Below are 21,357 nucleotides of genomic sequence, written 5' to 3'. Positions count from 1 at the left end.
CTCAAACAGTCTTCAGCCCGGCGAGTCAGCATAGCAGCAATCCCTCGTTCTGGTGGAGGCAACATGCACTTTGACATGGTGAGAAATATGCTGTAATATTCCCCCATGTAGCATGCAGTTTGTGTTCATAGTCAGTCACTTTTGACTCTTTTAAATTATTAGACTACATCCAAATGATGCTTTTCTATATGTTATCATCCTGTTTCATGTTGCTCTAAAGGTAAATAGAATGTTTTTAAAAAGTCCCCCTCATATTGTCCAAAATATATTCCAATGAAAAACGTTTTTTTTTTTTTTACCCTGCCTGTAAATTAATTTTTTGTGGAAAAAACAAGCATCTTAAAGATTGCTCGCAAGGCAAGCTGTATGCAGTGCAGGTCAGAGATTCAATTTCGTCACATTTTAGTTCACTACCATACCAGAGTGAGCCCAAAAAAATATTGATAACAGATCTGATATCAAGACCATCCAGGAAGTGGGGATTCATCTAGTGAAGCTACAAGTAATGAAGTATTATGGGTAATTAAAAAAAAAAAAATTACATTATGTTTGTGTTCACGAGAATTTTAATTTTTCCCACCACAGTCTAAAACACAAGACGGCTCGGAGACTGAAGCAGAGAGACTGACCAGGAGATCCCCATGGTAGGTGTTTTCATTTGTTAATGTGTTACAGTTGTTGTAGTGAAACTAGATCGAGTCTCCATTTGTGGGAAGAGTGTGCAAAGATTTAGAACAGATGATTGTTATAATTCTTCTACCGTTTCAATACACCAGCATTTCTGGTTTGTGGGGAGATATCAACTCTGCATGCCCATAGCAAGTCACTGAGGCTTGCTGCACCATCATGTAAGGGTTTCTGTTGTTATGCTCCAATGTGATAACGATGGTTTCCAGGAATGTGGCAGGAAAGAACTCGGCACGCCCCCCACTCAAACGCTATGTTAGCTCTGCAGCCTGGGTTGACACTGAAGAGCCATCTCTCATGATGAAGGGGTAAGACCAGAAGATAGGTTACCACACTGCCTGCAGAAAGTCCTTTCACAGTGGACCCAGATACATAAAGATGGCGGCGGTGTTACTAATGATGCAAACTCACTACTGCTGGTCTAACAATTCTGAATCATGGGATCTTTATACCACTTTAGTTTTCGTCAAAAGCTTAAATACTTGCTCTTAAATACTTTAAATACTTTAAGAGCAAGGTAAAAAATAATTACTTCCTCTGTTAATTGTCAATGATGATGTGTCCACTTAGAAATAGATTTTATACTGCTGAATAAATAAATAAATAAATAGCTGCCATTGAGCATCAGTTGAATGACAGGAAGCAAAGTGTCACATTGTTTAATATTCAGCACTAGCTCAAACGAATCTGGATGAAAATACATTTACACACAAATTAAAGTTTCCTGATTGTGAAAGAATTGTGAATTGTAGACGGCTGGAAAAACTCAAAAATAGTCTATTTACCTTTTGTGATGATCACATCAAACAACAAAGCAGCCATCTTTCCTGCGTCTGGTCCCCAATGGGAAGTGTTTCGTAGCAGACATCTTGCTGTGTCACTTTCCAAATCCAGCACTTTTTATTTCAGTAAATTTTAGTCAGAGTGAGCTTCTTTTGTTTTGGACTTATAAAACTTTCAAATGTTTGGAGGACAATGATAGAATTATAAAATGGAATTTAGAAAATTAAAAATGACACGTAACGCTCTCCAAATATCTGAAAGTTGTGAACCTGCTATTCGGGGTCATAAGATTCTACCACAGCATGTGTTTTGCATTACTTGGCATGCATTTATTTCATAAAGGTCTAACAAGATTTATCGAGTTTCTTTTAGAAATCATTATCTCTGAGGGGAACTGATAAACGTCGAAAAGTGAACATTCCGTCTGCATACGACTGAAATGTGCATGCTTGCATGTGCACATACAGAATCAGTGTGGTTATAGGGCCATGCTTGTATTTGAATGTGCAATTGAACAGTGTGTTTGTGAATGCCTGACCCACGCGTGCCAACAGGACGGCCTGCGACAACACCGACTGCCAGTCGGAAGAAGAGCAGAAGGAGGAGCCGGTGGCAGAGAGGAGGAGGTCCAGTCTCAGTGAGCTGGGCAACAAACTCACCTCCTTCATTCTGCCCCTCAAGACGTTAGTCCAATCAAAATACCCACCACTAGCCTACTCTTAGCACCACTTTCTGCCAGCTAAGCTATGAAGCTAGCTGAATGGTGGAAGAGTTCATCACTTAGCTGTACTGAGGTTCCAGACGCTGCAAACTTAATCAATGATAAACACATTTGGCTTTTCATAATGCTCTATTGTTCAAAAACATGTTGTGAATATGGAACCTCCTAAATGATGACTCTTTCATTGAATGGGTCTGTACTGGACTAGCTTCCTCTTTGCTCCAGGGGTTACGCGGCTTTCAAATCATGACTAAGCATTTTAATTGTAAGCCTCCGAAATGAACCATATCTTTTTAATTTTTTTTTTGATCTTGAGATCTGTGTATGTCAGTCTGACAAGTGATTTCAGAAGCTTTATGGTTTTGTGTTGCATGCATGGATCTCAAGTTCTGATGTGCAGTTTGTGTCTTAACAAATCATCTAACTGATAATCTTTACCGGGCTCACTTTTCTCTCACTCACTAACAACCGCCTCTCATATGTGCAAACTACTCCACTTGGACCATTTCTTTCATTTTAATGGGGCAACTGAGTATTTTGTGGAAGCAGATCCTGGGTTGTTCTCAGTTGTCTTTTTGCTCTTTTCCTCCCTCCACATGACTCAGGAGTCAGGATGAACTGTTTGTAATGCTGTAAGTGTGAAAGAGTCAAAAGTTTAAAGTGCTTTTGGACTCTTTCTCCGTCAACAACAAAAAAAAGAAATGCATGTAAAACAGCCTTGTATCTATCAGCCAGGAGTGCTAGTCATGTGCCACTTGCAAATCACACCAACTCATATTGACTTAAAAAAAGATTCTAAGCAGCACTCCTACTGTTGACAGATTCCAGGTTGAAATTGTCTGCTGCCTTTGCTTAGCCAGTTAATGCTTAATCCACCTCCATGCCAACTGCTTTTAAATATGCTGCTGAAAGCTTTTTCATGGCGCTGGTGATGATGTTCAATTAATTTGCTTCTCTGACGCTTTCTGATCCAGGTTATAAACTGCTATTCGTTGAAGCCAACCATTAGCTAAAATTCACAGCCTGCAAACCATTGCATTTGTTACCATAAATGACCCACATATTTGCTAAGGAACAGACTGTCCTGTGTGTCATTTTCGGTAACTGATTTAATCTACTGCTTAATCTTGACCTTTTTTTTTTTTTTTTTTGGTATGTTCATGCCTTTTTTTTTTCTTTTCTTTTTTTTAAAGCTCCAGGTAACATTTTATTATCTATCCACAGTCCGAGCCCTTCCGTCAGCCCTACATCTACAGATCCAGGAATGGCCCAATCTCTGTCTCACAGCCTGACCTCTTCCCGAGCAGCAGCAGCCGCAGCAGTTGCCAGAGGTGGCAGGGGTCTCTGGCTTTGGTTGGCAATGGTGGTGGTGCTAGCAGGTACTCATCTTGTCCATGCAGTACTCACTTTAAGATAATAATAACAATAATAATAGGTAAACTATGAGGACAGTTTTGAACTTGGATTTAGCTGATATCTAAATCAAACTCTGTTGATAATGTACTAGTTTTCCTTATTTGTGTGCCTTGTCTACAGTGTCAGTTCCTTTTGTTCTGGTAAACAAATTCATAAATGTTTTTGATTTGTTTCAACTCTTTTTACAAATCCTCATCCTTATTTAGTGTTTCAACGACAGCTGCTTCTCCTCTTTAAATGTAAGAGCAGCTCATAGTGGACTTGTGTCCAAAGCTGTTACATGTTTATGGTTGCTCTGCAGGACTCTTGGCTCTTCTGGCCAGCCTGGTGATGCAGCCGGCAGTAGACGCTGCCCCTGTGGGGACCGGGGACTCGTGGATGACGATCCAGCAGCTGCTTTGGCCTTACGCAGGGCTCCGACACAACGGACAGCCTCCCGTCTAGCACCGGAGACCCAGGTGGTTAGTTCAACTGGCCATCAGTCCTCTGCAGAAATGATTGGCGAGCTGGATTGATGAAGAAGAAAGTGTACCGATCCTGAGTGGAGGCTGTTGGATGTTTACTGGTGCCTGAAGATTCCTGAAACATGACTCGCAGTGACAGCACAGGCTTCATGCCATAGTTAACCCTGTGGAGGATTTTATGCATCACATCACGTTTGCTAAATTAGTCTGTTAGGAGTGAATGCGTGTGTTTCTCTTTTTATATCTGTAATGTGCAGGCGGTGATCTGCTCAACTTTCTTCACACATTATGATGCAGTTTGCTAATCAGTGCTTCTGCTAACTGCCTACCTGGACCCAAACCAACTTAATAAATCAGGCTTGATCTGTAATCAGAGCTGGTACAATATTAACCAATCATGTTAGAACGTCATCAGAGTGAAAGCACTGATTCACCAAGTCATACCATGGGCCACTGGGAAGTTTTCCATTGACAATCATCATGGACGATGGCTCCACTTTGTGACACACCTTTTAAAACACAATTTCATGCACTTGAAAAGGGAACGCCAGCCTTTTTAATGGACATAGACAATAATTTTCTCATGGGGTTTTAGAGGTCATTTAATATCTTTTGAGTCTATAAACACTGGGAATAAAACTTACATTTTAAGTGTTTTTAATTATTGAAATCTTATATTTATGAGTTGGTTAGCAATGTGTGGGGACATGTGAATATTTTTACTTTTGTTATAAGTTATAAATCTGCTTTGTTAAAGTCTCGACACCAAAGGGTTTTTTTTATTTTCTCTGTTCTTGCTGTGGTTGTCACCGTTTTCAACTTTATACATGTTCCAAAGAAGATGTGTGGAACTTTGCACAAATAAAGTAGCCAATTCTACCATAGAAGTGTGTTTTTGTGTGAATACAAATGGCTGTTTCAAATAACTACAAAAAAAAATAAAAAATCAGTCCCCAGTGAACGGCATACAATTTATGAATACATCAGGGGTCTGGTGGCACAGAGCAGGCTCTGTATTGTATCCACAAACAGGTTATTGGATTCTCTGGTTTTTGTTATACCATCAGCGCTCATTTCATCCTGGAGCATGTGGATGAAGGTGGAGTGAAACTCACTGCCGGGGTAATGGTCTGGGGAGAAAGCCTCGCTGCTCTCTGTGATTTCCAGCTTCTTGCTTCTCTGTGCGCCAAGAAGGTAGAGACTCCATGAGTCTCGAGGCACCGGTGCAGGGCCATGATGCTCGCACACCTATCAAGGGGGGGTTAAGTTAACGGACCACTTAACACTGGCAGGAAAAGAGGTAGAACTAAGCTGTGTGTGTGTGTAAAAGTACCTGCATGACAAGATGCTCGGCTCCACATTTGGTGTTCCACTTGCTCCATGAAAATGCACAGGCAGAGGAAAAGAGAGCCATTTGTTCATAGGCAGCATGTTCTGTCAGTGGGTCCTAAAGAAGGGAACACATGAAAATCTTATTTCGTGATGCGTGATAAGAAAAACTAATCTGGCAGCAGCGACAGTACGTTTTTCTGCCTCTTTGGCTGAGACTGAAATATCCTTGAAAGAAAATGCGATTTCCACCTTGTCTCGAGGTCAATAGTTAAAAAAAATTCTTGCCGTCTTTTGCTAACATTCTTTGTGTGAAACAAAGATTTTAAAAAATAAATTCCAAAAGAATGCATGGATGTGAATTTATTTTAAAGCGTTTCAGCTTTTAATTTCAACTGTAAGTCCTTGATTACATGGCCAAAGAGCTGCTGCACGTGCGAGCATGCAGGAACATGAACCCTGTCACATGTACGCATAACACCACAGTGTGGCCTTCACTGAGGACTGATTTATTAGAGAACCATGTTAACCTTGTCAAACATTCACTCTGGATGAATTTGCCAAGTGGGTTTTGTACACAGGCATCTGTGAAAACCCCAGCAAATGAATCTACCAGAGGTTTAGGTTTTTTTGTGGGTGCACATTAAATGCAATTTAGAAAAAATAAATGAATATTACTGATGATCCTTTTTTTTTTTTTTTCAAATCCAATAGGTGAAAGATGCAGACCTTGGCAATTGTGCTGACATATTTGTCAGTGTGCTCATTTACAAAGATGTTGATCCCTGCATTGATCATTGCTCTCTGCAACGCTGGGCCACTCATCCACTTCTCTTTCAGGTGAGAAAGCCCTCTCTCTCGTTTTGACTGCAACGTGCACCGATCACCCTGATGGACACGTAGAGAAATAAAAACAAATTAAAAAAGACAGGCTTTATCTCCCGATTTAGTTTTCAGTTCTGTGTGTGCAGTATCTTCCAATCTGTTACCTTGATCATGATACTGATGTCGATGAGTGCCCCGTTGACTGTATAAAGAGCTGAGTTTTGGTCCAGTGGCCTGAGCTCCCAGCTCTGGAAAGGAAAGTTGGCGTAAGTTTCCTGCATTAGCACAAAAGCCCGGAAGGAGTCCATCTTAAATGAGATCTTGGCCTCTGCCTCGTCGTAGGACATGTCAGTGATGCTGTCCATCCTCCACTGCTTCTCTGAGGGAAACAATTTCAATGTCATTAACTCTTTGGTTCCTCTTCTCTCTATTCTTGCTGGAGAGGATTTATTTTACATTTATTAAAGCCCGCCCTACCTTCTGCATCCCAACAAGCCACTTGGGGACTTTCCAAGAAGACGACAGACTCAGGTAGTGTCACATTCACACCAATTGTAGAACAGGGGAGAACGTTGTCACCTGATGTAGAGTTCTGCACAGGGTTGGGGAAGACCTGTAACCCTTTGTCCAAAAGCTAGAAAAACATGAACATGGAGGTGGTTTTGTTAAAACAGCTTCAGCTTTGGGGCCTGGTGTAAGTAGCCAATGCTGAACCACCTTTTTTTTTTTTTTTTAAATACCTGTTGTATTTTCCAGCCGTTGACCTGGTAGGCTTGTGGCGGGAGGTGAAACGCATCATAGTAGAAAACCCCACCCAGAGGTGTGTATTGCATTAAGTCCACCACATGGACACTATTATTCACCACTGAAACCTGTATAGAGGGATAACATGAGTCCCCCTCAGCTGAAGAGAGAGAAAAGGAAGTTTGTGGTTAGATCTATTGCTGAAAAGGCACCTTTCTGTTTCTGTCTTGAATTATGATGAACTTTAATATTTATAATTCCTCATGTTGAAAAAAGAATTTTACACTACTGTGTGAAAAGGTTGTTGTATTGATTAAGTTGTTAAGACCTGCAAACCTTTGAGTGACAGCATGTTTGAATCTGCTGTACTGGGGATGTTTTGTTATCCCTGTCGTCTTACCATCGAGTGCCTCCATCTGTGTTTGTATCTGGCTCCCTCTGCCTCCTGCAGACTGGGCACTGTCTTTTCTTGACTGAGTACTGGTTGCACTCTGTGAAAATACATAGCCCACACAATGAGAATTAAAACGGCACATTGAAGTAAGTCAACAAATCCAAGAACTCATCGATTCATTTTACCTGCCTCCCTTCAAGTCCTGGCGTTGACTGCACCTCCTCATCTCTCTGCTGCTTGGTCTCAATGTCTTCTTTCACCTCATTGTCTTCTTTTGTCTCCTCCTGCTCTGATACATTCATGTCTGCTGGAAGCTCCACACCACCTGCAAGAGACCTTTTCCCAAACAGATAACACTCACACTCAAGAGGACTGTTTTTTTGTTTGTTTTTTTGCTGTAATTTGAGCATCAGCTGTAGGGAGAGAGCTGTGAGCTACGTACCTGTGGCTTGCTGTGTTTATTCTCAGGTGAGCAATCTTGGCCTGTAAGGTCAGGTGATCATATTGTGTATGAAGGATCCTGATAGCGATATCGCTCACAGCCAGCTGTTTGGGAATCCCAAAGCCAAGGCCTGCCTCTTCAAAGTTTAAACCTTGAAACCTAAATAGTCCAATCACAAACAAGAGAAATACGACAAAAACTGGACTTGTCCTGCAGCGGCCCATACACAAGACGTTATTTTTTAACATTCATCGTTAGAAGAAGGATGCTAAGTTTTATTCTATGAAAATATGATCAGATGTATCATAGGTATATGTTATGATAACGAAAAGTATTCTCTGAAAAATAATAAATCTTTGCTGCAAAGCCCACTCTTGCTGTTAATGCCATGTGGAGCACATTTTATACAATATCTAAGATCATACAAAAGAAGTTCCTTCCACAAACCTCGGATTCTTCTTGAGGTTGGCCCAGAGACACAGTGTGATGTTGTCATCTTTGACCACAGTCTCCATGTTTCCCGTCTTAGTGTCGACGTTTGCACTGGCTCGCTATGACAATGAAGACAAACAACAGAAAAAATAGGAATGTCAACCTATGCAGTCTTAATTAGTTTTAATCATCCTCACAATGTATAATGTACCATGAGGATTTCCTCAGTGATAAGGTGGCGTTTGGAGTAGATTAGCTCCTGCAAACTGATGAGTGTCTCCTGACACTTCTCGCCCTGCTGTGGATCTGTAACATCTCTGAGCAGACCTTCCAGCTCCTCTGTCAGCTAAAAGACACAGCATGTATTAGCTCACAGGAGCTAACTGTTAAACATTGACATTGCAATGACTACATTGGTAAACGTTGATACGTATATATATATATATATATATATATACATACATACATACATACATACATACATACATACATACATGCATATATATAAAATACAAACCTGTAGAGCGACATTACATTGTTTGAGCACTTGGTCGATGTCAACCTGTTGGTCATCTCTCCATAAGCTCATATATGTGTTGATATCCTGCTGTACAGCTGGGTCTGGGATGCCATCACAACACATGTATTTCTCCCACTGGACACAGACAACATGTGTTTATCATGACAAAAAAAAATTCCCCTATTGAAGGTAAGGAAGGTATTTCAACTTAATTAAGCCCATACGGACAAAAAGGTTAAGAGGATACATTATAGTCTTATTTCCTAGGGTTATAGCCTTGTTTCCTTATTACAGTCTTCATAAACTCCCACTCAAAAAATTGTATTAGCTTTAGCAAACAAGAATTAAGACAGAAACACACCTTGGCTTTCTCCACAGCGTCTATTTTCAAGTTGGTCATTGCAGTATGATTCTCCTCCAGTAGATGGCGCAGCTCGTTTAACTCATCTTCCCTGCGCTCACGGTCCTGTCAAAAAAAAAATCCCATGAACTGAGGTTTGTTTGAGACGAAATGTATCCCCACAAGAAAAATAGTTGAATAAAACACTTCACAGATTGAACTTTACTGACATGGTGGGCAAGTATATTCCACCTGGATATTGTATACCTTTAACTCAAGCTTTTCCAGCTCCTGCTGTTTTTTCTCTCTTTCCAATCTCGCCTGCTCTTCTTTCTCTGCCTGTAGCCGTGCTTCCTCTATGAGGCAAAGAAAACATGTTATATATCTATATTACACATAAATAGATGTTCCTATATAAATAACAGTATCAGTATTACCTTCCTCTCGCAGCCTCCTCTCTTCATCCTCTTCCTGCCGCTTCGCCTTCTGAGCCTTTGTTAGCTTGGGTTTCTTTTTGGATGACTGTTATCCAGCAACACATTTACATATCAGTTTGTTTTAGGGGTAATGGAGATACTATATAGTATTTGTACAGATGAAGAGGGTAACCCTAACCCTTACCCTAACCCTAAAAGTCTTAAAGAAGTGAATGTAAGCCTACTAATATACATCTAATATGTCTATAATTATGATAGAAGATGGGTGTTACCATAGATGTTCTGACTGACCTTTTCTTTTTTTGGTGGCTACCATTATCAGGAGAAAAACAGTGGGGGAAAAAGGTTAAAGGAAAGTCAGCATACAGGTCAAGGCACATGGCAGGAAAACAGTAGACCTAAGTATACTGAGATACAGAAATATGCACAAGTGAGTTATCCTTGCTAACTTGAAAACTATGCAAACTGCACTAGCCTTTTCTCCTATAGGGAAAGTAAGTGGGCTATATCTGAAGCCCTCTATATTCTGTGAATAAAGATATAAAGTAAGTCTGTTTATAACTCTACGATTTGAGGCATTTGAATATGAAAAAATTAACAAAACAGTGGAAGTTTACTCCATAAAAATGGAAACTCACCATACTTAAAAGCGTTAAGCGTCCAGGTAACCATAGAAACCCTTGCGCATGCGTGTTCATCTGTTTGTATTTGCGACAAATATAAACGACATACGACTTGTGTGGAAGAACAAGAACCTGCCGCTGACATTACTCTTTCAGAGGGCAAAAGTAAAGGAGACGTGTCTTCATTCTTGCCCCACTCATCTGGACAACGTGTAAATATGACTTAAATATAGTGGTTTGTAGTGTTTGATAGACGAAGATGTGTAAAGTAACGAGCACGCGAGCTTATTCCAGGCTAAAGCGCTTCATTACTTCTTTCATTGGGCCAATTCTTTGTTTTGAGAGCTATTATCATCTTACGCTCACTTAACTAATATCCCTGTCTCTGCTGTTATTTGAATACATCTTTTCAGAACTGTAAAGTCGTCGTTCCTGACATGGCCAACCCTTTACGGGGTGAGGTTATAAGACTGTACAAAACTGTAAGTGAAAGACTGAGTCCATGATGCACAGTCACACGTTGTTTCCCCTTTTTGTTGTTCTCTAAATGTGTTTCTCATCCTCCGGAAGCTGCTGTATCTTGGCCGTGAATACCCAAAAGGAGCAGCTTATTTCAGGGAGCGTCTGAAGTCAGCTTTCATGAAGAACAAAGACGTGACAGACCCGGAACAGATCCAGAAGCTGGTGGCCCGAGGAGAGTTCGTCATCAAGGAGCTGGAGGCTCTTTATTTCCTCAGGAAATATCGGGTCATGAAGAAAAGGTATTATGAAGACCCGGAAAAATAAACACACTAATGTACAGCTTTGTTTCAGCATTCTGCAGTGAAGTGCAGTCTGTGAATCATTTTGCTTATATTTATATGATAAACAACACACTGTATGTTTTTTCCCCCCACATTCATAAAGCTGTGAATGTCTTACAGTGCACAGCTCTAAACATCGGCCCTGATATGATAAAAATATAACTAATCTTGCCATTCATGGAGATGGAAAATCCATGCGTAAGAAGAACCAGAAAGTGATGCTGTTACAAAATGTACTTGTCTTCCCTTAAGATCAGTGTTGTAAATTAGAACTATTTCATACATGGCAGTGTTATGTCAAGAAATGCATACCTGCCAAGAATTTCGTACAATGCAAAATATGGCATACACAATTTTTCACCCGTCCTTAAAGTGCTATTCTGCTGTAATTGCATTCACCCATTCAGTTCCTCTAAAGACACTATAGCGTTAAACATGGTTTGCAGCTGATTTTTATGCAGGCTAATGAAATGCATCTTCTATGAAATCTTGGCTGGTATGCGTTTCTCTGCAAAACACTCGTACTACTCACTGTTCACCACCAGAACGATGGTTGCAGACAGTTAGAACCTCATTTATAAATGAATTTACAGATCATGACTGAAGTTGTTTTTAGAGTTATACAGCTGGAGAGCTGCACTTATTCTGTGAATGTCAGTTTGTCATGAACTCTAAGTATCAAACCAGTTTTTGTTGTATTTTGTTATCAGTGTTCTAAATGTATGCTCACACTTTTTTAAGACTGAATGTACATGACTATTAATGCACTATTAGATGGGAGGTAAAAAGTATTTATAACTGACTTCCCATGTTATAATAAATATTCCTACAGTGTTCAACTTTTCAGTTTGTTTACCACAATACTTATACTGTGAAATCATACATTCCTGGATGTGTAAGCCACTGCATGACGTTTCCAGAGAAATGAATCCTTCCAAGACTTTGTTATAAAGAATTGAATCCTGTTTGCATACATCTGTCTTAATGGTTCCATTCAGTTCGTCAGCTTAAAGTCGACAGGTTAATTCATAGTTCTTATCAATATTTCTGAACAGCATTACATACATGAGTTTGCATTGTCTGTAAAAAAAAATAATTTCTTCTATCAGTTTACTTTTTATATGAGGGGAGTAAAGTAGGAGGGATTATACTGGTGTGAACTTGTGACAGGATCTTTGCACTTAAACAGGGCATTGTTAGTGATAAGATAAACATGCTTTGTCTGTTTAAAACAATGGTGCTTTCGGGCTGTTCTCTGACCCAGGACCAGCGGAAACTCAGACTGCTATACAGACTCTATCACATTGTCTCTCCAGTCCATTTGATGTTTCGTAGCTGAAGTTGCTGCTATACTAGCCATCCACAGAGCACTTTATGGGATGGGATTTGTAGTATAAAGTCTAGACTTGCTCATTTTGTAAAGTGTCTTGAGATATTTCCTTCACAAATAAATATTGTTTTATAAATGTTGATCTCCTGCAGAGGCCCACCTGACTTAAGATGTTGAGAATTGGAAATAAGCGCTAACAAACGTCTTCCTCTTTCGTGTGAACAAGACTCTCCCTGTCACAGCCACAAAGGTGCATGTCTCGAGAGATAGTTGTGTTGCTGTCAGTGATGCTGATATATTTCAGGTTTTTTTTATCTGACCTTGGTTGTTTCTCTTCTCTCAGTTTTTGTTGGAAATAGGTTAATCTTATTGGGGGTTTGTCTCTATGTATTTGACTGTTCTGTAATGTGCACTTTTTAATATTATTACCTATACTCTATATTGGACAGTGACCTGTTTATGGTTCATGTTTATTTATTTATGTGTTGGGGACAGTGCATATGAATGAACAGCTGTAACAATTACAGCTGTAAAAGATGCCAAATAATAGCTGAAATGCTTATGCTGAAAATCTGTTGTCAGGTAACAGGTAATGTTCAATCAGCACTTTATTTTGATCAAAACTGCTGAGGGACATATGAAGTTAAAAGTGGAGTTGACTTACAGTATGAGAGCACATAAAATGTGAAAAACCCGAGGTACAAACTAAAGGTACACTCAAACTGTAGTTTACATCTTAGTGTCATAGAAAGCAGGATTTGTGTTCCCAAGTTTCTTCTCTGAGTTCTTAGTGCAGGTGTTTCTTCTCATGACCTGAAGAGGAAAAGAGAAGAGGTTAGCAGATGTTAACCGTGTGTAGCTTTTAATACAGTAGTTGTCCTTCTGCACCACTCACTTTGTCGAGGAAAAGTTTGAAGAGTTGGTAGGACATTGTATCTTCTTTTAACAATGTAAGCCTTGAATCCACCCTCTCATTCAAGCCTCCTGAAATAAATAACACAAGGTCATACGAAATAAAAGGACAACTTCACAAAAAGATTTGACTTTAATTCTCTACTAAATTTAACTAGAACTATATGAAAGAATGTATTCACCTGTAAGCAGGCTGACAATCAGCCCCACACTAATGGCTGCTACAGTTCCAATTAAAGAGAAGTATACATAAGAAGGAGAGTGCCAGTTTACTTCTGCTGGATGTCTGTTTGGGGGAAGAATAGTTCATGTACATTTAGTATAATAAAAGAAGCTTTATTTTGAATATTTCTATATGTGTTATATTCAAATTGAGCACTCTAGCAGTTATTCATAAACATACAGGTTGTTTTTTTTTGTAAGATTGTGCTCTTAAAGGAAAATCTGCAGTAAGAAGAATTAAGTAAACCTTAACCTGATGCACTGCATTAATCTTTTATTTGGTCCTCTCTCCTTTACAATAGTCTCGTGAATTCGTCTTCTGTATAACAAGGAGCTCACCATGCTAACTTAATCTTCCATATTTGTTCAGTTTAGAAATCCACAATGGGACATGAATAAAACCACGAGCGAAAAAGTTTTAATTAAAACTTGTGTGGAGAAAGAATTGAGATTGACATTTTTGTTATGAATTGTTAGGTGTTATTTGATGCAGTGTTTTCATTTCTAATTTCTCGTTTATTCGTATAGCTCAAACTTGTAATCAACACATTACATTCAGTAGTGGTATTATGGGTACCATGTACTGCACTGTGACACCACATTGGGTAAGCAATTGCCCGCCAGACTCAAGACAGAAAGCTATGTTGTTAATATAAAGCCAAAATAATTATTGGATTTCACATATTGTCAATCAATCAGTGATTAGAGTCAATAACACACTCACCCGCCATCACTGTTAAGAGTAGTGATGCTAAAGCTTGGTTCTGCTGTTGGTGGAGCAGTGCTAGTCCAGTTGAAGCTTTCTGTAAAGTTACAACCCTCAGTAGACAGCGGCAGGGGTCGCGTCATGGAAGGTGGTGAAGGGTAGATAATAGATCCAACACCTACACAGAAGGACGCGACCAACCCTGACACAAGACCTAACAATCCTCCCTTTGGAAAAATGTAAATTCAAAAATACCAATCAAAACAAAAGAATCCTAACATTTAAGGAAGAAAGACAAAATTATCATTCACGGTCTCTACACAGTTATGAATGAGTTTTCTTTCAAAGTAAAACAAAAGCTCATGAATCAAAGTTTCATGACCTTCAAGGTCACAAACAAACAAACATAATATGTACCCTACCCTCTCTATCTCAACAATCACAACTGCTTCAACGACTTACATCCAACTAATGTCTATTGAAAAAGGTGTTATAGATACACTTTGAATAACTTTTTAACTTTGAAAAGAAGCATGGAGTAGCAACATTTATCTGGGGATAAAATCAAGCCAATTTAGGTTTATTAGCAATCCTCAATATGTTTAAGTCCACTGGGCAACTTTAAGGTACCAGTATGTTATATGGCAATTTGTTATTTATCCTCTCTATTTTAAGTTAGTTAATATTGTTGTGATTTGGAAAGTATCTTGCTAACATTTCATCACTTTTTTTATATATATATATTTCTGTCACTATATAATTTCATTCCACTTGCAAAAAGCTACAATATGTTATACAACAAACTCATTTACAGTAATAACTAGGGGTGAGACTCTAATGCGTTAATTAAGATTAATTAATTACAAGAAAATAACACGTTCATTAACGCATTTAATCACCGTTTGCCTCATAAACAGTGCAAAACTGTTTGTCATTGTCTGCGTTAGTCTCCGCCACAAGTACAAACAAGACCTAACAATCCTCCCTTTGGAAAAATGTAAATTCAAAAACACCAATCAAAACAAAAGAATCCTAACATTTAAGGAAGAAAGACAAAATTATCATTCACGGTCTCTACACAGTTATGAATGAGTTTTCTTTCAAAGTAAAACAAAAGCTCATGAATCAAAGTTTCATGACCTTCAAGGTCACAAACAAACATAATATGTACCCTACCCTCTCTATCTCAACAATCACAACTGCTTCAATGACTTACATCCAACTAATGTCTATTGAAAAAGGTGTTATAGATACACTTTGAATAACTTTTTAACTTTGAAAAGAAGCATGGAGTAGCAACATTTAAATCCTCTCAGCTTAATTTCTTAAGGACTCCGAGAAGAAGTACAGTATGTGCAAAGTCAAAATTTATATTTTTAACAAAAGGAAGCTTCACATTGAAATGTAAAGAAAGCTCTTAACAGCCTGTTGCAATACTACAATTGTTAATTTGAATATCATTTCCACCTTTGACAAGGAGCACGGTCACTTCATGCTCCGCTTAAAGACATAGTATTAGTTTATTAGTTCATTGTTTCATGGACAGTCCCCTTTTACAATAAAAGGAGCACCTTTAGCCTTTGTGGCTAATTTCCAGTTGTTGTCCCCCGCCAATTTTAAGTCAGCAACCTTGTACGGGTGATGAGTAAATAATTTTGTTTTATATTTATTATTTTGAAGTTAAAATAATTGAGCTAAAAGGGAAAAATCAATACAATAAGAATAACCTTACTTTGGAATTGGCGAACGGGAAAAGGATACCCATCAGGAATACACCGAGTATAGGACCTTGAATGATACCACTGATAGTGGCACCTGCCTGTTAAAGAGCCACACAGTTCAGCCTCATAAACACATAATGAAAATGATCCATAAATTTATCATTCGGACCATGGCTATATAGAACAGGTGGTTTTGAGTTAAACTTTGTACAACACAAAGATTTTTAATATACCAAGAAATTGTTTTAATTCATTCAAAAATAAAGGCTCCCCTACCTGCATCATCCCTCCCATGACTGAGGCGAGTCCAGCCAAGCAAATACATAAAACTCCATAGAAAAAACCTGAAACCACATCATGACAGAAAATCTTATTTATCCTTATTTTTACTTGAGATGAATGATATTCAACTGATAGTAAAAACAAGGACAATCCATTTACTCAGTCCTTTAGACATCCAGTACAGGTGTTTCTCAGACATGTTAGTGTACGGCTTGATCAGGTCCTCCAGTGTGATTGTAGCGAGTGCATTGATGGAGGAAGACACAGTGCTGAAGTTGAAATGACAAAAAACCAAAAACTAAAGAAAACAAGCAAGAGCCATTATTTTATGACAAAAACCAATGCCTTAAAAGTAATTAATTGGCGATTTATTACCTTAGAGCACCACTATATACTGCAGCGAGAAACAGTCCAGGAAGACCAGGATTGCTTGTCAATATGCCCATCACCAAATATGGAATCAGCTGTCGAGAAAGATGACATGTTGAGGAGTTATGATCGTTGAATAGAAAAATGACACCCAGCATGTTTTTGTTGTTTCTGTTTACTCTGCCGTTCTATGTGTTTGTGGTTGTGTGTGTACCTGATCAGGAGTGGAAACAAGTCCAGCAGTCCATGGGTCACAGTTCTTAAAGACTGAGTAGAGGCACAGTCCTGCAAATACAGAGGCCACCAAAAAGATGCAAAGACCGAACAAGTTGATGAACAGAGCTCTGAAAAGGGAGACAAAACACATTGCTGACACATTTACGTGACAAAACTTTAGAAGCTAATGCAGTGTTTATTAAGTATGGATGCAGAAAGGGACCTGCTTGGAATATTTAATTGGTTTTGCAATAAATCGAGACTGAACATTCATATTGAGTGTTGTAGTTCAGAATTGTTATTTAAAAAATCGAATATATCTCTTTATGATGATGATGTGATTCTATTCATTACAAAGCCACGTGTCCTTGGGCATGACCCTTAGCTACTGATTTGTACCACTGCTGCTTCAGTGGTGAGTGAATGTGTATGAATGGGATTTGTCATTTATTTTTCACAATTTTCCTTTTCAGGCATCAGAAGTGATTAAACATCTGACAAAATAAAACTATATGCAAACAAGACAGAATTTCTGACACAGCTAAATATTAAAATTTGACTCACACTCTGGCGTGAGTGATGCTTTTGCAGGCAACATATCTCTGAATCTGGGCTTGGCTAGTCCCATTAACAGCAATCCAGGCAATTGTCCCTCCAATTGTTATGGTCCAAAACGTGTGTCTTCTTAAAGGGTTTATGTCGAAGCTGGTGAAACAGAAAACAAGTTTTGTTTCCAATGTAGTAATAAAAAAAGAGTTAGAAAGTCAAATTCTTGGTTTGATGTTTAGAAAGCATTGCCTTCCCAGTCCAAAACTTGTGAACATTTTAATTTAAACATTATACCCATTGGCTCCGGTTACGTGTAAAGACGATATACATTACTCTCTTTATCATACTTACTCCCAAAAGTTGAATCTCCCCCCCTGTTGTGCATCTGAAAAGATGGTGGATACTCCGCCTTGTAAAATGACAGCTTTGATGATCACAGATAGGTAGCCTGAAAGCAGTATTAGTATCTGGGGATAAAATCAAGCCAATTTAGGTTTATTAGCAATCCTCAATATGTTTAAGTCCACTGGGCAATTTTAAGGTACCAGTATGTTAAATGGCAGATTTGTTATTTATCCTCTCTATTTTAAGTTAGTTAATATTGTTGTGATTTGGAAAGTATCTTGCTAACATTTCATCACTTATATATATATATATATATATATATATATATACATATTTCTGTCACTATATAATTTCATTCCACTTGCAAAAAGCTACAATACGTTATACAACAAACTAGGGGTGAGACTCTAATGCGTTAATTAAGATTAATTAATTACAAGAAAATAACACGTTCATTTTTTTAACGCATTTAATCACAGTTTGCCTCAGCTAGCGCTGTGCTAGTTCTGCCACAAGTACAAACAAGAGGCTTTTTGCAGCCCAAACTAAACAAAATGACTGGCTTCAGGACCAAAATTAGAAATTCAACATCTGATAAACTTACAAATTCACTTGCTAAATCGATTGCTTTGGACTGTAGACCACTATTAGTGGCAAAAGATACAGATAATGTGTGATCCAACTTTCACGCTGCTGTGCAGAAAAACTATTTTAAATAAGATCCAACAGCTTTATGAAACTGAAAAGCAAGTGAAATTGGATGCATTGCATTCATTCATCCACCAAAATCCATTAAGAAATGTGATTCATTTCGATTAATTTATTAGAAAGTCCTGAGTTAATTAAATGGTTTTTTAAAAAAAAAAAAAACAAGTCTCATCCCTTGTAATAACATAATTTTTACTGTGTATTTTAACATTTTATCCAGAATTTTACCTGAAACACATCTGTCCACACCACAGCTTTCAGTCCACCCTATAAAAATGTAGAAAAAATGATGTTATCCTGGTACCCCCTTGAGATAGGAGGCTATGTCTATATACAGTTTACTCATGAGTAGAAATCTTAAAGCTTTGTTTTATTTGTATACATTTACAAACCAATGTGCAGTAAAGAGTGCAGACAGCTCCTGTGGAAATAATTCCACCCCACAGATCTAATTCAATGACTGGAGAGAGACAGAGACAGCAGGATTTCACACAATGTTCATTTAATGACCCTGAACAAATCGGAGTTTGAAATAGTGTATGAATTCTGAACCTGACTGACTTTCTCTTACGGCTGTAACAAAAAGAAGAAAATCCAACAAACCTTGGCTTAAAGCTAAAGCTGGGCCATAAATAACGATTCCACTATAGATGATCTGTAATTTAGATATACAGAAATACAGACAGAAATAAGCCTCAGGTGCGAAATTGTTGAAACCCAGAGTACAAATATTTTGACCATCTTCTTACTTACTGTCTGAACAATAATGAGTAGTGTTGTGATCAGACGTGTTACTCTATTGAAACGCATCTCCAGGTACTTGGAAAAGACAAACAAACATATAAGAAACATGCATACATAAATATATGTAAAAAAAAATGTTCAGGCACTTTCAAAAAACTCAAAGGGAAATTATCATGTGACATTTAATCAGGTGAATCACACAAATAAGTGCTCTATTTTTTTAAATTCAAAACAATATTGTATGAAATATAATACCCGGTTATACATCAAAATGCACAGCAGAGTTTAATACCAGCTACAGCAGCTGAATGTGAAATCAGTAAGAATGAAAGAAAGTATAATGGTCGAACACTCAGAATTCTTATTTCTGCAAATTAAATCTAATACTAACTTTAAAACTGAAGTCTTCTTACCTCATAGGCACTGGTGATGGACAGTCTGTAGGAGACTGGGAGAAAAACCTCAGATACGACCATTACTGACAAAATATAGGGAATTGAAAAAAGAAGTAAAATGGCTCCATAGCAGTAAACCTGCAGAGAAGGGAGATTTTCAATTACTAAAGTTGTCTATGAAATAGTTTAACAAAGAGTAACGAATCAGTGATGTCACACTTTGAATACAAACTTCAAGCGTAATCTATGTTGTACTGCTGTGATCCTGGTTGCAGGTCTTAAGATTCTTGGTTATCTCACAAATGGTAAGTTTACCAATGCAGTGACCAGCAAAAGAAAATGATTGTAAAATGTTTTTCCATGTACAATGTTTATATTGTAAATATATTTCAAAGTTAATATATATGTGGATCATGTTTGTGTGAATTATGGATACTAATAGCATTTTGTCGGATTGATGAGATTTTCAATGACATATGTTGCCTTTTAAGCACAAAATACAAATCTATGACAAACCTTGTGGATATTAATGGCAAGCACAATATTGGCTATTTGTCATGTTCCTCTTGTAAGCCATAAACTCTGGAACATCCAGTGCATCCCCACACAACATTACTTTTAGATAAAATTATGTGAACTTCCCCAAATATCAGCTCTGTAACATTGAATGAAACAGAGTTCTTTCTTCGTTTATCAGCCACAGCTGAGTTGCTAAAGTGTATTTGCTCCAATGCATGTTTGAATATGGTATGTAGGGCGAGCTGGTTTTTTCCATGATTAAAAGTTGTTGTGAAAAAAAAAAAAATCTGAAAATGTCAGGACATCTATCTATCCTAATAAGTAAGCATGCCTTGTGGAATTATGTATGTAGAAAGATCATTATTTCAGCAGGACTAGCAACATTTACAGGTGTGCCTCGGTCACATATCATGCCAAATGCTTTTCATCATGGTTTTCTCACACTAATATGTGTCCCTAGCCTGTCTACAAACCCCAAATTATGTGTTAAGTCCATCTTTTTTGTCTTCTGATTGTTCAACTTTTCAGAAAATGTGTGCAACAGGTAAAAGCTGTAAATCCTCCCCCACACTTCCACAGCTAGACTTTTCTGACCTGTGAGTCCTGGGTAAAAAAATAGAGGGGTTTATAGTCGTGCTAAAATACAGGATAAGAGTGGATTTTTAAAAAGAAGACTTGCTTAATGGAGACTGAGACTTATTTAAACTTTTTAAAAAGCAGTAAAATACATAGCCTTTAAAAATCCTCAAATCATAAGTCACATGTGCCTTTATTTGTAAAAGGATAAAATCTAGTTTTCATTTCAGTCTACAATTTATTACACATAAAATGAATTCACAAGTCCTTGTATTTACAAAGAAACTGCTCAATGAAAAGCAAAGAAAATTGTAAAGGACTTGTAGAAGTGGCAAGATAACGAAGCTAAATAATATGTTGCTGTGTCTTTAAATTGAGTGAATATGGTGCAGTGTATCAACCTTACATCAGCTGGGTTGGACAGCACTGTGATGGATGACATGAAGCTGGCAGTCAGCGACAGGGAGACAGGCAGGGCAGTCAGTCTTTTCCCGCCTGTTAAAAATTCCCTGGAGCTTTCCCGGCCTCTGCTCTCCCAGGCGTAGTAGAACCCGACCGCAGCAGACACCACCAACATGAGAGCAAACACCACATAGTCTGCTACCACGAGGGAGCCAGCAACCAGAGAACCCCCAGACATTTTGGTATGAGGCACACTTAAACCAGAAGTACAAATTATTCAGAGTTATCCATTTGTTAACTGTGTGAGATTTCAATAAGACAGTCCTCTTTAAACGTTTAGACATCTTGCCCATCACCTCGTAACACACCATCACATTTCAATGTTTAAGGCTTAGCTTTAT

The 21,357-nt window shown here is 38.2% G+C and overlaps 4 protein-coding genes across 8 annotated transcripts in view; 2 read left to right on the top strand and 2 right to left on the bottom strand.

Moving 5' to 3' along the window:
* Positions 1–4,950, top strand: part of lrmp (lymphoid-restricted membrane protein) — a 32,464-nt gene extending 27,514 nt beyond the window's left edge. Inside the window, exons 34-39 of one of the 4 annotated variants that reach the window (XM_079335184.1) lie at positions 10–78; positions 586–644; positions 897–995; positions 2,797–2,823; positions 3,416–3,570; positions 3,909–4,950. In XM_079335184.1, coding sequence (XP_079191310.1) covers positions 10–78; positions 586–644; positions 897–995; positions 2,797–2,823; positions 3,416–3,570; positions 3,909–4,051 — 552 coding nt within the window. In that variant the 3' untranslated portion in view covers positions 4,052–4,950. The other 3 variants (XM_079335185.1, XM_079335186.1, XM_079335187.1) reach the window with 3 other exon arrangements.
* Positions 4,951–5,030: 80 nt separating this feature from the next.
* On the bottom strand, positions 5,031–10,358 carry dnai7 (dynein axonemal intermediate chain 7; the record flags this gene model as incomplete). Its single annotated transcript, XM_079335512.1, has 16 exons — positions 5,031–5,319; positions 5,405–5,518; positions 6,130–6,288; positions 6,390–6,604; positions 6,703–6,859; positions 6,966–7,129; positions 7,370–7,460; positions 7,549–7,699; positions 7,806–7,964; positions 8,253–8,356; positions 8,449–8,583; positions 8,755–8,892; positions 9,119–9,223; positions 9,365–9,453; positions 9,535–9,619; positions 10,350–10,358. 16 exons carry the CDS (start codon positions 10,356–10,358, stop codon positions 5,044–5,046), a joined length of 2,151 nt encoding a protein of 716 aa, XP_079191638.1. The 3' UTR covers positions 5,031–5,043.
* lyrm5a (LYR motif containing 5a) lies at positions 10,251–11,806 on the top strand. Its single transcript, XM_079335206.1, has 3 exons — positions 10,251–10,367; positions 10,571–10,639; positions 10,728–11,806. Exons 2-3 carry the CDS (start codon positions 10,595–10,597, stop codon positions 10,941–10,943), a joined length of 261 nt encoding a protein of 86 aa, XP_079191332.1. The 5' UTR covers positions 10,251–10,367; positions 10,571–10,594; the 3' UTR covers positions 10,944–11,806.
* Positions 11,807–12,873: 1,067 nt separating this feature from the next.
* LOC306817927 (sodium-coupled monocarboxylate transporter 1-like) lies at positions 12,874–21,292 on the bottom strand. Of its 2 annotated transcripts, XM_079335198.1 has the most exons (17): positions 20,961–21,292; positions 19,478–19,597; positions 19,074–19,139; positions 18,924–18,975; positions 18,713–18,780; positions 18,549–18,587; positions 17,619–17,734; positions 17,283–17,423; positions 16,717–16,846; positions 16,509–16,597; positions 16,293–16,402; positions 16,128–16,195; positions 15,863–15,949; positions 14,149–14,357; positions 13,385–13,488; positions 13,186–13,274; positions 12,874–13,103 (listed from the first exon to the last, which is right to left on the bottom strand). In XM_079335198.1, exons 1-17 carry the CDS (start codon positions 21,192–21,194, stop codon positions 13,020–13,022), a joined length of 1,806 nt encoding a protein of 601 aa, XP_079191324.1. In that variant the 5' UTR covers positions 21,195–21,292; the 3' UTR covers positions 12,874–13,019. The 2 variants fall into 2 exon arrangements, with proteins under 2 accessions (XP_079191324.1, XP_079191325.1); XM_079335199.1 differs by lacking the exons at positions 12,874–13,103; positions 13,385–13,488 and having other exon boundaries at positions 13,187–13,274.
* Between the last annotated feature and the right edge of the window lie 65 nt (positions 21,293–21,357).

Source organism: Symphodus melops (genome assembly GCF_947650265.1).
Source record: "Symphodus melops genome assembly, chromosome: 22".
NCBI lineage: Eukaryota > Metazoa > Chordata > Actinopteri > Labriformes > Labridae > Symphodus > Symphodus melops.
This window is presented reverse-complemented; position numbering and strand designations above follow the sequence as displayed.